Genomic DNA, 15,942 nt, shown 5'->3' on the forward strand with positions numbered 1-15,942 from the left:
AGTTATTTGTGAACTCGGCTCCTTACCTTTACACGACTAAAGAGATTTTTTATTTTTTTTTAATCACTCTGCATTCGAGTGAAGTGTGTGTACTTGTACAACCTTCAGTGACGGATTTAGACTCGGGTTTATTACGTTGGTTGCAAAATCTCTCCCATAAATTTTGCCTTTATCATTCTTGGTCAGGTTTTAGTGACACTGTGGGAATGTGGGAATACAATTATGCATTTATTACTGAGTTAACGGATAATAAAGGTGGTATTGTACTGGGATACATTAGAAGGATATTGTCCTCCTTTTATCACCATGAAGTAACGGACTCCTGTTGCATTTTGGGCTTTTCCACTGGTATTTCATGTATTATACTGGAATTCTGGACCTCAAAGTAAACAAACAAGAGAAATCCCTCAGGATCCAGGAGTGTAAATGTATACATGGACATTGGGAAGAAAATCAAACACCTCTCAACAGCACAATGCAGTTTTTTTTACACCTCCTCTAACGCTGCTGGAGCGTATAATTGAATTAACACCTCTGTGAAAGTGTTTGAGGGGGAGAGCTGAGGAATACTTATCCAGGCACCACTCCTTGGTGATTATCTCTCATTAGCGGGTTACTTTGCAGAAGCAGCTCGATGTGTTGATACGACAACGTTTGCGATTAATGTAGGACTGGTGGATGCATATTGTCATGCTTTCATTTTACTGGAAAAGGCGGCACGATCAACGTTAAAAACGGAGCTCTTGACAAGAGTCATCGCCGTATTTTGTTTGGATTGTACAGATTGAGGTAGTCACCTGCACTATGCTCATACCATAAAGCTCGATTATTTTCCTTTTTAAATGCTGCAGCTTTTCTTCACTTGTTTGAGCTCCTGTAACTTTTGTTTTTGTAAAATCTACATGGGTATTTTCCACTTCTGAGCAAACTGGAATGGAGTTGTGCTTCTGACCTTTCTTTAGCAGTCTTTAACAGCCGCTGGCAAACCTAACCTCCACCCCGACTGATTTCTCTTCTTCTTCTCTCCAGATGTTCGTCACAGACAAGGTGGAGGATTCAAACTGCATCATGCACGAGTTCAACATAACCGGATCGACTTATGCCCCCGAGGGACAGATGTGAGTCACACTGTGAAAATCGATGACTCTATTAGAAGAAAAACAAAACAAGTCTGTATTAACACTTCACTTGTCCAAAAATTACTACAGAAAATCACTAAAATCTCATTTTTAATGAACCTTTCTGGTGCAAAATACTGTGAAATGTGCAAAAAAACTTTTCCGAAAGCTGTTGCATTATGCGTGTTTTTACAAGACACCATGACTTTGAGGCTCGTTTTAGAGCGACCAGGTAGGTATCTTTCATGACTGCATCACCTGTAGCTCAGCTCGGATCTCAATGTTGTGTTGTATCCTTTATTTTTAAGAAATTTGTTTAGAAGAAAATCTTTGATCTATCCCTGGCTTATATGATATTAAAAAGAAAAATACAATACTTTGGACTATTAGTTACATTTCACAGCTCTGATGTTTTTAAAATGATGCCATAGTTATTACAACTCAAAATGATTCAAAGTGCTTGAGTGTAGAAATAACTGAGAAATTCTAACTTTACTTGAGAATCAGATCGTTCAAACACGAAAAGACAAATATTTTACTCGCATGACAGAACAACATAACTTCATTAAACACTGACTGTTTGTTTTTGTATGTGCATGCAAAAAAAGAAAGATTGGAGTCGCCCTGCGAACCGTAAACTGTCGATCTGGATCGACGTGAATCTAAATGAAGACTTAATCGTTTCCTTCTTCTTGGCTGAGACGATCAATGCAAATACTTCACCAAGTTATTACAACCCCCTCTGATGATGAAAAGTAGATGTTCTTTGTTATACATGTTCATGCGAAGGGATTTCTGCAACAACACACACGGCATGTAATAAATCACATATTTCTGTTGCGTAAGGGTTATTTCTAGATGAGGTTCCTCAGTAATGTTTCCAGCCACATGACTCACAAACAATCTTGATCATTTTCCATTGTAGAAAAGTAGAGAAAACTTAAGTAAAGTTGTTATTGATGATCCAGAGACACTTTGTTTTTTTCTGTCCCTGAAACAAAATGTGTTGTGGAGGACTACAGGTAGGTGGCGAGTCGTCAGATAGGAGAATTTGAGTGTGTGTGTGTGTGTGTGTTTGTTTTACTCTTTGGTGAGTACAGCATTCTGACTCTGCATGAACCTGTCGATTTCATAACAGCCGAGTGTGGGTTATTGTGTGGGAGCTTCGATAGCAACGGTTGCAGTCTCTGCTGGGAATGGATCCATGGTTGTCATGCAATCAGCACTGCTTGTCAGAAACTCACACACACACACACACATACACTGTGTACAACTGTAGAAGCTCTGCTTCTCCAGTCAACTTTGGAATGCTAAACAACCGAATATCGTCCCCCATGCATTACTATTCATGAGGTTACTCTGTCTGCGGTGCAGTGAACTGTGAAGGGTTTTTCCCTTGTGTTTTGTTGTTGAGAGTGTGTATGTGTGTGTGTGTGTGTTTGTGTCCCAGACTTAAAGGAGAAAGGCCCATCCAGTGTGGAGACTATGATGGACTTTTGGAGTTGGCCACCGTGTGCTCGATGTGCAACGACTCTTCTCTGGACTACAACGAGGTAAACGAACACAATCTCTTTAAGCCTCCTTGACGAGGAGACTCTTCGCAGGTTCCCACAATCCTTTACAGTCTGTGGATACACGCCTGAGTGAAGGCGGCTTTCAGACGCGTACTTGCAGCCGTCTCTCCTTCGGGCCGAGCTAATTTTACTCGGATGTCTAATCTTTTTCTCTGGTTCGGATTGCTTTTTCTCACCTCTTTGTCATCACCATGGTATCATGGTAACCATGCTAAGGAGCGAGGCCAGGGATACGGCACTCCTCCACTCCCATGCATCCTCCCCTGACGTTGGCTTTCTGTTCTCGTAATGACTCCTTTAGCCACCCGTTCCTGTATGTATATATATCTGTATTTTAAATAAAGGCACCGAGGTGTGAGGGAGAGAGGAGCTGGAAGGGAGCAAAGTGTTTTATTGCCACAGCGGCTGCTCACACAAACAAACGGCGTGTAATGTGCCATTAGTGCTTCGGCTCACCTGCTTCACGTCTCTGCAGGCGAGGGCACCGGTTTGAAAGCACTTTGCATGCGTGACTCAAAATTTATGGTGGAAGAGGAGGAGGAAGAGGAGGAGGAGGAGGAGGGGAATGACCCGCAGGTTTACTCACTGCATGTTTGGCCTGGAGTCATTCTTGCGTAACCTCAAAGAGAGCCACTCGTATTTAAACAAGGAAATGGCCTGAATAAAAAGGTTTATAAACACTCATCAGATACTAAATGCTATTTCAATAGGCTTTGATGGACTGTGGGCACAACTCATGGCGCTTTGAAAGGATCGACAAACATTTGTAGGAGATAAAAGACCCTTGAATTTTGTTCCCTCCGTTTAGTTTCCGCAAATTACAGAAATGAGCCTTCAGCATATCAATCGGCTGTTAATCCAGGTTTGAATCCTCATCCAGCTGCTGGTTTTAAGAGCTCCATTCTGCTGGAGGTTTGATGGCAAAATCATTTCTAGACTACGGAGAAACCCTGTAATTATTAGCCTTGCGATGCCCCAACATTCATGCATCCGCTACTGTTATTTGCATCTGCAGTGGTGAACGTTGATCCAGTTCACTGTGATTCAAAGAAGAACATTTTCACCAACTTGTATATTTTATTGCGTCACTGTGTGTCCAACTGGCTCAAGTTTTGATCACTTTTCTCTTGTCCTGCAGGCCAAAGGCGTGTACGAGAAGGTGGGCGAGGCCACGGAGACGGCTCTCACCACCCTGGTGGAGAAGATGAACGTCTTCAAGACCGACTTGTCCGGACTCTCCAAAGTGGAACGTGCCGGGGCCTGCAACTCGGTACGTGGCATTTGAAGACGCGCGCTCCCCTTAAAAGGTCATATTATGGTATGGGTGGACAACGGAGCACTGTCAGGGCCATGACAAGGTAATCTTCTCTACCGGGAGGCCAAACTAAAGCCAATTATTTTTACTGGAAGGATATACAAAATAGCTGCGATTGACTCAACAAGTCAGGTTTCTGCACGCTCGACGCGCATGCATTTAGTATTGCTCTCTTTATAATGAATTTAGTGATGCAGTTTTTCCACAGTAATTACTCAGTTATTTGATATCATACAAGCAGGATTATTATTGCAACAGCACGTGACCAGCAGGGTAAAACTAACCTGTCTCACGATGGTAAAAACTCGGCTCGCGTTCCCTCGTCATTGGCGTGTTGTCGTCGTCCTCCATTTTGGCTGAACTTTAGGCATCCTGGAGACCCGCGATCCGAGGTCGGCCTGGACTGAAAGTTTTAAAAGTATCCGAGTCGTAGTTGGTCAATTTAATCTCAAAATGTCGTGAGCCCGTTTTCCTATGCCGCCATTGCCTCGCTCGTCCAACACGAAGCCGACACTGCACTTTTTCATGACTGGCTTAATAGTGTTATTTGAATAAAATAAAAAAAATATTTTTTTTTTTTTTTTTTTTTTGTACAATGAAATGTCATTTCCTCCTGGATGTGCTTCAACTCGAGAAGAATGTGGCACTTTATAAAAATAACTCAAACGATATTTAATATTAAAAATTAAAAATAAAACTATATATACAATTGCATTCTGCATCTCTAATCCATCTATAATATCTATCTTTCGCGATATCACTCTATCGCTCTATCACTCTATCGCTATCTATCTCTATCTGTCTATCTCTCTCGCTCTCTCTCTAACTACACAGAAACAGGAAACTGCAGCTCCATTTTCTTTAATTTAAAGTGTATTAACAGGTTTTATATTGGACTTCCACAAGAGAATTTGTAATCTTGGATGTTTCTGCTGTCCCCTTCCTCCTCTTTTTTTTTTTTTCTTTTTACACTTTGTGCTTCCAGCACGTTGAGATTTTCTTTGATGAAAAGTGCGTCACAAATTAAATATATAATTTATTTATCATTAGTTAAAGTGACTTGTAGCAGCTCATTAAGGACTTGAGAGTGCAGAGGGACTGAGGTGGGTTTGCTCGCCCCTGTCCGCCCCTCGTCGTCTCACTCCAGCTGCGTTGTGAACTTCACTGTTCCGCACCGTGGACTGGTTGTTGTGAGCGCGCCAGCTCAGTGCAGACTTCACAGGCTACTTAGAGCACCCTGCGCTCCATATGGGGAAGATGATCTAATTAGATTTTGGAGCACATTTCTGCATGAATTAGCATATTAATGCCGATTTCACACAAATTACTGCAACTTCTTCCACGCTGTCGGCTGACAAGTTCACATTCAGACCAGATACGTGGCACGCAATAAGAAAATGTGCTCGTAAGAAAGCCACTTTCAACGGTGCATCTGACAGTGTTGTCAACACACATTTATGAGTGTTTAAGCCAAATCTGTATATTAAACATCTTAATTCTCACTGTTTTCTGCATACTGTACACGGTCTAGTAATAACCCAGCATGCACCTGCTTTCAGGTATTTGCGCCACATATTTACATATTCTATAGTTTAATATAGTTTAATAGTTTAATCCAGAGTGATTAATGCTGAGTCAGCAGGTTTAATGTCCCACTCTTTCTTATTCCTCAATGTTGCTGATCGACATGTTTGACTTCAGGGTGTGAACAAATGGTGGTTTAGTTAGGAGTTAAAAATGTCACATAAGATTTAAAATAACTCGAAGGCTTTAAAGACATTAAGCTTGTGTGTTTGCATCAGTTTGATATTGAAATTTTTACTTGTTAAAATTCATGATCAGAACCTGTGCTTTTCAATAAAAAGGAATACAATTGAAGATTCACTATTTGCATTAAATTCAAGTTAATGTCCATTTTCCAACTTTTAGTTAGATTTAGTATAACCTTGAAACATTTTGAGTATTTTTTTTGTTTGTCTAATTTTAGCAGAATATTTGAATATAGTTTCCTGCTCACGTCACAATTATAATAAATATCACAAATGTAATAATACCTGATGCTTTGTAGTTCATATATTATGAATGTAGAACAGGGGTGTCTCCGATTCGGCCGCCACACCACCAAGAAAATTGTAAAAATTCTAATAAAACTGATTTCAACACATTTCTTAAAAGTAGCAGACAAAGTCAGAGTTTGTAAAAACTTTTATCATGAAACAAGTTTTTTTTGACATTTCACTGTATTTTGCACCAGAAGGTTTCATTAAAATTGCCTTTATTTTGGGCTTGTCATTTTCAGTAGTAATTGTTTGGTTTTGTGAAAATATAGACACTTTAAGCAGTATACTCTGTACCACAACAAAGAAAGTTTAAATTTAAAAGTGATTATTTTCCCAGTCTAGTCCACTCGAGATGAAACTGGACTGTATGTGGCCCCTGAAATAAAAAAAAACCAAAAAAAAACCGTGTTTGACATTCCGGGTGTAGAAATAACAATGATGTTCTAGATTTCGTGTTTGGTGAATCAGATCATCAGAAAGTCTGACCTCACTTCCTTCTCAGTGTCTATAAAAGAGTGAAATTGGTTTTCAGCCTTTCGTCCACGAGTCGGTTATTTTGTCCAGCAGGCCTTCCTGCAGAGACCACAGTGCAATCAAAACATCCTGGAAGTGCAGCACTTTCACATTTGCACATTTGCTTTCGGGGAAGTGGTTCACGAGGCGGCAGCTGTTGCAGAATCCAGTGGAAAAGCTCCGATCGTCAGCAGCCCCTCGGCGTCCCCGCAGCCAGGGTCACTGTAACCTCCACTTGGATGCTCGTGTCTGCTGGGCCGCGATCGTCCAGTGTTCACAGACCTAATGATAATGTCTGATGTTCTGGATATCCGGCGAGATCATTTGTCCTGGATAATTGATCATTTTGTTGTCATTTCAAATCTCTGAATAAATCCATTGAACCCCGGTCCAAATAAAGATAAACGAGGACTGTATGAGCATCCATCATTGGAAATTTTTATCTGACACGTACTTAACTTTTCCAGACTCTATTGAGTTATAAAGCTGAATAATTTCCCCTGCATGCCAGAATGAACTGCCTTTGCTCTCTTTGCTGTAAAGTTTGTCACTACAAGAGGACAGTAACATGAGTGAAACTAGCCTCTCTTTGAGACTGAACTACAGGGCCACCTACTGGAGGAGCATGGCTTTACAACGGCTGTCGTGGTGGAATGGGGATGATTCTGAACTCCCCCCATGTGTCACTGTAGTTGTACTGTATTTTGATCTCCTATTGCTTCAGGAAACCCGATAATAAACCCTGGCAGCTCCCAGACGGGAGGTTTGATTGTTGGTTATTGAGCTTCATCCAAGCAGCTGCTCACCTGACAGATGCCTCATGAATACGGCTGCTTAGCCCAGCCTCTCTGCCTCTTTCTTCTTTGTATCTGTCATTTTGACTCTCCTCCTCTTCCTCTTCCTCCTCCAGGTGATCCGGCAGCTGATGAAGAAGGAGTTCACCCTCGAGTTCTCTCGTGACCGCAAGTCCATGTCTGTGTACTGCACCCCGGTGAAACCGGGCTCCCAGAGCAAGATGTTCATAAAGGTAAATAATACACAGGGGGGGGGCACACACACACACACACGCGAGAAAAACATACTTGTATTTGTGTTACATGAAGAGTTTACATCTGTTGTACGTCCTCAGGGAGCTCCGGAGAGTGTGATTGAGCGGTGCCAGTACCTGCGGGTTGGAACGGGGAAGGTGGGGCTGACGCCGGCTCTGCGCGACCAGCTGCTGTCGAAGATCAGGGACTGGGGAACGGGCAGGGACACCCTGCGCTGCCTGGCGCTCGCCACGCATGACAGTCCACCACGCAAAGAGGACATGGACTTGGAGAACTCCAACAAGTTTGCTCAGTATGAGGTATTTCAGTCGTTTTTCATCAAAATGCGAATCCACTCCTCCATTATTATTAAAAGTTGCATTTTGAGGTTCGGTGAGAAGATTTTATGGTTGATGCAGTCGGGATGAAGAGTGGAGGCATAGGACGAAATACTAGTGTGTTGTTATAAAAAGAATTTCTCTTCCAACCTCCCCTAATCAAGAACTAATTGCAGTTTGGCTGTTGTTTTTTTTACTTCATGCTCCACATGAGTTTCTATCAGTCCTCTTATCAGTTTGTTTGTGAAGCACGTTGTCTTTGTACAAAGCAGCTCAAAATGATGTGGCTGAAGCTCAAAGTGAACATTGAATGGAATTAACTTTCATCAGGAGTGCTTACAGGCAAGATGCACTCTGGCTCTGCAGGTTTCTTCCCGTTAAAAAGACAGATTTTTCTTTCCTCTTCTGCTTGCTCTTGTGGAATCGTTGGTCTTTCTCTGTAAAAGTGCCTTGAAATGACTGTGCCGTATTTGGCGCCGCGGAAATCAAATGGAATTGATTTGAAATGCTGTGAAGGAGCTCAGCTTTGAGGACGGCTGATGTGAAACAAATAAAGTGTTTCTGTGGCACGGCTCAGCAGTCTGACTCATCTGCAGGCAGGTGCCGGCTGATCCCGTCCTTCTCGGCACAGTTTTAAGTCAATTCAAAAGTTATTGCTGGCTTTTTGTTGGCTCGGAGCCACAGATGCATGGACTCGGTTGATATTCGGCGACAATGAAACCAAACAGTCAACCTTTTTTTTTTTTTTTTGCACCACTTCTGATATTCACCAGACATCAGTTATCTTAAACTTGCTCAAATATCGATGCCTATTTTTTCCCACGACGCATTTTAAACATAGTTTTCACAGGGATATTACTATATCCCACCAAAGCCTGATGCTGGGAGGGTTTGACAAACGGAGAGGAAATGCTGCTGCAAACAGCTGGAAGGAACAAACACAATTTTATCTCCTTCTAAAGATTTACGTCTAATAAGAATTCACTCATGTTATTACCCACTTTACCAAAGCACACATTATACTAAGTACTACAAAAGTGCTGTTCCACTTATTTTATAGAGTCTCAGGTTCACACTTTATGAAGCATACCAGAAGTAGAAAATGCTTTAGTAATCCCAGAGGGAAACTGTCTGGGCACGAGGAAAAAAAGTAACTTATTGGTGCATGAGGTGAGAACATTTCTCAGTCGTAATCAAATTCGAAGCCATTGCGAGTGATGCCACATCTGTTTCTTCCATTTTCCCAGTGGGACCTTCCTAGTTTGGATTAGTAATTCCCACTGAGAGTTGAGAGCTTTCCCACGAGCCTCTTCTTACTTCTTTATACGAAGAACGACTGTAGACGCATATAAAGTTTACCATCCCTCAATAGTTTATACGACTGTTCCATTAGATAAATGAAAATAAATGTTTTTGCAAATATAAATGTGTTTCTCTCAGCGGCAAAAAGTCAGAAATCCCCCCAAATTTTTTTTATTTTTTTTAATGGACGGTAAGGAAAAATGTTGGACATCTTTAATAGTCTAACTCCGAAAAGAATTGGAATACAGTGGAAAAGTCAAGTTTTTTACTGTAAACTTGAATATAGTTTAATTTCATTACACATAAACTGAAATATTTCAATCATTTGGTGGTTGGGTTCAGGAAAATAAGCCAAATATAATAGATTTTAACCTTTATAAATTAGTAACCAAAGGATTTAATTATCACAATTGAACTCAAGAAAATTGTCTCTACATTTAACTTTATTAGTTGTGAGTGTATGAAGAACGACGTAAATATAAATATCACTGAAAACTTAATTAGTCTGTGTAACTTTTACTTTTTACTGTGATAGTTTTCCTTTCCGGTTTGTTTGCAAAACAAGACAAACGGGAAATGATTTTATTCTATTTTCATGCGATTGAAGTGAGGCCCTGTTGTGTGAAGTCTAACCTTCCCTCTTCCTCTCGGTCTTTGTCCTCCCCTCCAGTTGGGCCTGACCTTCGTGGGCTGCGTGGGCATGCTGGACCCTCCCAGGAAGGAGGTGATCGGTTCGATCAAACTGTGCAACGAGGCGGGAATCCGCGTCATCATGATCACCGGCGACAACAAGGGCACGGCCGTGGCCATCTGCAGGCGGATCGGCATCTTCGGGGAGGACGAGGACGTGACGGGGATGGCCTACACGGGCCGCGAGTTCGACGACCTCCCGCAGGAGGCGCAGAGAGAAGCCGTGAAGCGGGCGCGCTGCTTCGCTCGCGTCGAGCCGGCGCACAAGTCCAAGATCGTGGGATACCTGCAGTCCTTCGATGAGATCACAGCCATGGTGAGGAGGACACCGACGTACTGTCCCGTCTGCTTCAGGTTCAACCAGGTTTTTGTGAAGACCTACACATTGTGTGCATCCTTTTATGTGTTTTTTTTTTTATCACGGTTGTAAAGCAAAAAAAAGAATAAAGCACTTTCCATGAATGACTCATGGAAGATCCACGAGAGGAGGCCAGTGAGGCGCGACATGTCGGAGTCTCTCTGCGGCTGCTCTCTCAAACGCTGCTATCAGAAGCTGTCATCGCCGGTCCCGCTCGGCTGCTTCCTATCAGACGCACGTCTCAGGGGGAAAGAAAAGGGCTGATCGGAGAGCAAGACGGGAGGGGAGGGAGACGACGATATCGCCATTTGCCTGTCAGATTTGCTCCACAATTTGCAGCCGCGTGAAGCCGCCATGTCGGATAAATACCCGACTTGTGCAGCTTTAGATTGACGCTGTCGAGATCTGATGAGACTGAGGTCTGATGAAACCCCTCATTAGTGTCTAAAGCATGAGCTTTCTTTAAGTCTTGATTTTAGCCAGATGATACAGGTGGTTCCCTCTGCTCTCAGACAGGAGACGGCGTGAACGACGCGCCCGCCCTGAAGAAAGCGGAGATCGGCATCGCCATGGGTTCGGGCACGGCCGTGGCCAAGTCGGCGTCCGAGATGGTGCTCTCGGACGACAACTTCTCCACCATCGTGGCCGCTGTGGAGGAGGGCAGAGCCATCTACAACAACATGAAGCAGTTCATCAGATACCTCATCTCCTCTAATGTCGGAGAGGTCGTCTGGTGAGAAGGAAAATAAATAAATCAAACACCTCGAGGCTGTTTTCTCTCTCACTGCAACTTGAGGTGATTCTTTGCGTCTCTACTCTTTCTATTTTCCCACAGCATCTTCCTCACGGCCATCCTGGGCCTGCCTGAGGCTTTGATTCCAGTCCAGCTGCTGTGGGTCAACCTGGTGACGGACGGCCTGCCAGCCACCGCTCTGGGCTTCAACCCCCCAGACCTGGACATCATGGACAAACCACCACGCAACCCCAAGGAGCCGCTCATCTCCGGCTGGCTCTTCTTCAGATACCTCTCCATCGGAGGTACTGAAAATATGATCCTCAAACTGCTGACAGTGAATTAAGGTCCATTTTGATGTGACGATATAAAACTGATGATTCATACAGTTTATTTCAGATTACCAGAACTTTAAAGAAAACCTCTAAATCAATGTTTTGGATTTCTCCCATTTCCCAATTGTCGAAGCCAAACACGAGTAAATATAATTTTGACAACCTCCAAATAGAGAAGCCGACTTAAACAGAGGATGCTGAGCTTGAATTTCATGGTAATATGCAGATTATCTCTGCGGGTGAGTCCATTTACAATACTTACAATAAATGGTAGTGTTTCTTTATACAGTCATGACTGACTTCCAGGTAGAAATTGGAAAAAGAAAATGCTTTTAAGCAAAAAATAAAATATATGAAAGTTTCATGGTTGGATATCATGAGAAAAATGTTTTTTTTTGTTTAAATCATTTGATTAAACTTAAGAAGAAGGGCGGTTACAGCAGTGCATCACATTACAGCACCTCTATTTAAACCAAACAAGAATAAAACCTCATGTAATCATGTCTCTCTCCGTCTTCCTCTGCAGGCTATGTTGGCCTTGGAACCGTCAGTGCAGCCACTTGGTGGTATCTGTTTGATGAAGACGGGCCACAAGTGACTTTCTATCAGCTGGTGAGTTTCGGAGCGTGTCTCCTTTTGTTTGCTGCAGCTCGGCCTCGTTCTCAGAGGATATTACTTTTTCATAACCCCCCCCTTCCCACCCCGCCTCCTCCTTTTATATTTCCTGCTGTTGGACACAGTAATGTTTTGGTGATCCCAGCAGTGGACAGGAATAGCAACCAGAGTGAGACCCGTGTGGACTGATTGCACGCAGGGCTGGAAGGAGGCCAGCAGCCTGCAGCTGTTCCCCCGTCAAACCGGGTGGCAGAGGTCCTGCTGACGACCTGCCAGCCCACACACACACACACGTGTACTCGTGCACGGTGACTCCCATCTGTCTCTCTCTGCAGCGGCACTTCATGCAGTGTACCGAGGACAACCCCATGTTCAATGGAATCGACTGCGAGGTGTTTGAGTCCCGCTACCCCACCACCATGGCGCTGTCTGTGCTGGTCACCATCGAAATGTTCAACGCACTCAACAGGTCAGTCTGTGGTGTCGGGTTCAATGACCATTAAATGAGGCAATGAGAAATACACATAACGGTCAAACACAGCTGGAGGATGTGATGCTGCTGTGGACCATGTATGACTGTAATACAGTGAAACCTCTCCATCTCTTGGCCGTACCAGTTATTCTCCTGAAGCTTTAATAAGCAAAGAACTGTGAAGAAATACCATTTCTTTTTTTCCATAGTCATTTCACAAACTATCTGGTAAATCCTCATGAACAAAATGTGTCCAGATCTCCTCATCTGCTCAGTCTCGTGTTGAAACGTGTGCATTTATGGATAAAAGTGATATTTATGGCATTTAACAAAATGGCAACAATGCTTTTGTGTGCGACTCGTTTCCCTCAATATCATAATCTAATTTCTTTGGCCTGCAATTAAATGAATCACGTGTTCATGAGAATAACCCTTATAAAGAGCTGATTGATTTGCTTTATCAAATCCATGAGTTGGTAGTTTTGGCCCGAAAGGTTGGAGAAGCAGATTTGGTATCAGGAAGTTTGAAGGTTTGAATCCCAGAGCTAACAGGTCGCTGCTGCATGTCCCCAGGCAGGACCCTTGACCCCCATCAGCTCCCCGGAGCGCCGTAATGTGGCCACTGCGTCCTAGAAATGTGATGCCGAAAAAAGGAGTGTCCCCAGGGGGGATTCATAAAGAATGATGCTCGGTTGTCGGCATGTTTTGATCGGTTGACCTTCCTCCCTGCCAGTTTGTCTGAGAACCAGTCGCTGCTGCGGATGCCTCCCTGGGTCAATATTTGGCTGCTGGGCGCCATCATCCTCTCCCTCTCCCTCCACTTCCTCATCCTCTACGTGGAGCCGCTGCCGGTGAGTCCTTCAGCATCCGCTCTGACATCCGCTAATTCAACAGTTGAGCCTTTTTTACTTTAAATATTGGATACCTTAAGAACATTAATGCAACGCTAAGCACTTCTCGCCCACTTTCTTTAGTATTAATGCAAACTGTTTACATGATGGTTTGTTTGGTTTTTTTTTATATGATGTGTGGATATAGATCTATATGTTTTCTACTTCTTAATGTTCTAAAATGCCCTCTGGGATAAATAAAGATATATAGATTGGTAGTTAGACGTTTTTTGTCATGAGGTCATATTCAATGTAGTAATTGCCAGTAATGTAATTATTAATTTGGGCCATTTCAAGTGTAATGATGGCAATTGTGTAATAAATTAGTAATAGATTGAGCCATATTTAAGAGCATTGCTGTCCACTATATGCCTATTTTTGAAAAGCAAACTGCAAAACTTGCAAAAAAAAGCTTAAAATTTCTTAAAAAAAATGCAGTCACATTTCTTATTACAATATTTAATGTAGTGACATTATTTAAAATAATATTAAAAAAGGACACACTTGAAAAAGAGATTATTAAACTCAATGTGGTTCTTCTTGCTAAATGAATAAATAATAAATTAAAGAAAGAGAAAAATGCTACTCCTTAATGCAATTAGATTATTGGCAAAATGTTATGATAATGGTTTGATGTCATATTACACTATTGGAAAGTTATTACACTATTGGCTTTAGAATATTTTAAATGGCAAAGATTATAAAAATTTTCATTCTTACACTTCAAGCATCATTAGAATAAGAAATGTGACCTTGAATGTGACCTATAACTAGTTTTCAAAGGATTCTGGGATTCTCTATATTGTGTTGCTTTGCATCCTCCAATAAGGATTTATTTCCCAAAAACAGAACTTTTTCTGGTTGGTGAGGATGTTTACCATCATATTTCTCTTTTCTTCATTTTCTCTCTCCAGCTGATCTTCCAGGTGACTCCTCTGCACTGGTCCCAGTGGCTTGTGGTCCTGAAGATTTCCATCCCAGTCATTCTCCTGGACGAGGTGCTGAAATACGTCTCCAGGAATCATCTAGAAGGTAAAATAATCCGCCTGCTAAAAATCCCTCTTTGTCGGAGGGTTGGAATCTTAATACCGGTGCAGTTTCTCTGTCCACTGATCTTATTTTCTGCTCTTTTTTTTTTTTTTTTTTTCCGCCTGCATTCCTAATCCAGCTTAAACTTTTTAATCTCACCTTCTGGGAAAAGGTACTCTCAACTAATTTCTGCTCATCCACCACCCTGCCCCCACCCTGCCCCCTGCCCTGCCCTGCCCTTGTTTGCACTTAAGCCTCTCAGAAGTAAACCGATTGTCTCCCAAATAATGTTTTCGCTCTTCCTCCCTCTCTGACAGGTGATGACGAGAGGAGATATCGTAAGAGATGGCAGCTGAACTGAGACCTCTCCCTCAACGCACTCACACAGTTAAACTCACACATCTCCCCCCAACCACCACCACCACCACCTCCTCCTCCCTTCACCCGCTAGGAACATTCTCTCTCTGTGTCTTCTCTGCCCTCGTTCACCCACTCCTGCATGTCCAGCAGAGCGCAGCGAGAAGCAAGCTGGTCCTGAACGAGAGCGAGAACGCTTGGCGGGCAACAGCTTAGCACGCCTGTGTGTGTGTGTGTGTGTGGATGAGCGCTGGATCTGTGTGTGTGTGTGTGTGTGTGTGTCAGACCTGTGTTTGAAGTGGAAGCGGCAGCAGGAATCTAGATCAAACTGCCCGAGGCTCTGCTTTTTTTTTTTTTTTTTTTTTTTTTTTTTTTTTTTGTCTGAGATTTCTGTTCATAGGGTTTGTTTGTTTTCTAATTTGAACTGTACAGTTATAAACACAGCAGTGTGGATGAGAGGATGAGGGGATGGGGTGGGACGGTAAAAGAACAGCATCAGCAAGAAAAAGTGGGAAACAGACGGGATTGGAGGCGGTGGCTGTGTGTGTGTGTGTGTGTTGTTTTGTGTGAGTGTGTGTGTTGTGAGTGAGCCACTTTACCCACGTGTGCGTGTCCACAAAGCATCATCATTACAGAGCTGCTGCATCCACGCTCCACACTCCCAGAACTGCTGATCAGAACAACACAATCGTCTCTGTGGCCCGTTTGTCACCATCTTTGTCGCTCTGCTTCAGTCTCCTTCGCTTCCTCCTGGTCTGTTAAAGAAAGGAAAGGCAGCTGTGGTGTGCCCCCCCCCCCCCCCCCCCCCCCCCCCCACCACCTCCGTTCTCTCCCCCGGGGGTTCGGTTTGAGAGTTTTTTGCGTGTGCCTGCGTGGAGATGTCGCTCCGCCTAAAGGTGTGAATAGCTTTACGCTGCTTAGCTGCTTCTTTCAGCTCTTTTTTTTTTAAATTGGAGGAGCCGGGATCGGCTCACGCACTCGGCAGAAATAAAAAATAAATAAATAAATAAATCAACCATACCAGCAATCAGCAGAGTAGTCGTGGGCCAGCTCAGCCCGGCTGGGCCTGTGTGACTTGTAAAGTCCATCTGCTGTGCTCTCACTTATCTTTCATGTTAACTTAAAGGAGAAGCTGAACATCGAGGCGATGCTTCCGTTTGTCCTCCTTTAAATTATTCATCTATTTCCAACCCTGATCGACAGCTGACGTGTTGC

General features: G+C 43.1%; 1 protein-coding gene across 2 annotated transcripts in view; it reads left to right on the forward strand.

The window, feature by feature from the left end:
* The window catches only part of atp2a3 (ATPase sarcoplasmic/endoplasmic reticulum Ca2+ transporting 3), a 51,375-nt gene extending 36,148 nt beyond the window's left edge, over positions 1 to 15,227 (forward strand). The window contains exons 9-21 of one of the 2 annotated variants that reach the window (XM_080482943.1): positions 1,030 to 1,118; positions 2,569 to 2,671; positions 3,831 to 3,962; positions 7,491 to 7,607; positions 7,710 to 7,928; positions 9,919 to 10,254; positions 10,809 to 11,029; positions 11,132 to 11,334; positions 11,891 to 11,976; positions 12,315 to 12,448; positions 13,185 to 13,302; positions 14,256 to 14,373; positions 14,688 to 15,227. In XM_080482943.1, coding sequence (XP_080339069.1) covers positions 1,030 to 1,118; positions 2,569 to 2,671; positions 3,831 to 3,962; positions 7,491 to 7,607; positions 7,710 to 7,928; positions 9,919 to 10,254; positions 10,809 to 11,029; positions 11,132 to 11,334; positions 11,891 to 11,976; positions 12,315 to 12,448; positions 13,185 to 13,302; positions 14,256 to 14,373; positions 14,688 to 14,731 — 1,920 coding nt within the window. In that variant the 3' untranslated portion in view covers positions 14,732 to 15,227. Of the gene's footprint in view, positions 1 to 1,029; positions 1,119 to 2,568; positions 2,672 to 3,830; positions 3,963 to 7,490; positions 7,929 to 9,918; positions 10,255 to 10,808; positions 11,030 to 11,131; positions 11,335 to 11,890; positions 11,977 to 12,314; positions 12,449 to 13,184; positions 13,303 to 14,255; positions 14,374 to 14,687 lie in introns of both variants that reach the window. The other variant, XM_080482942.1, reaches the window with a different exon arrangement.
* Positions 15,228 to 15,942: the final 715 nt, after the last annotated feature.

The sequence above is a fragment of the Lipophrys pholis genome, assembly GCF_963383615.2.
Source record: "Lipophrys pholis genome assembly, chromosome: 16".
NCBI classification, from domain to species: domain Eukaryota; kingdom Metazoa; phylum Chordata; class Actinopteri; order Blenniiformes; family Blenniidae; genus Lipophrys; species Lipophrys pholis.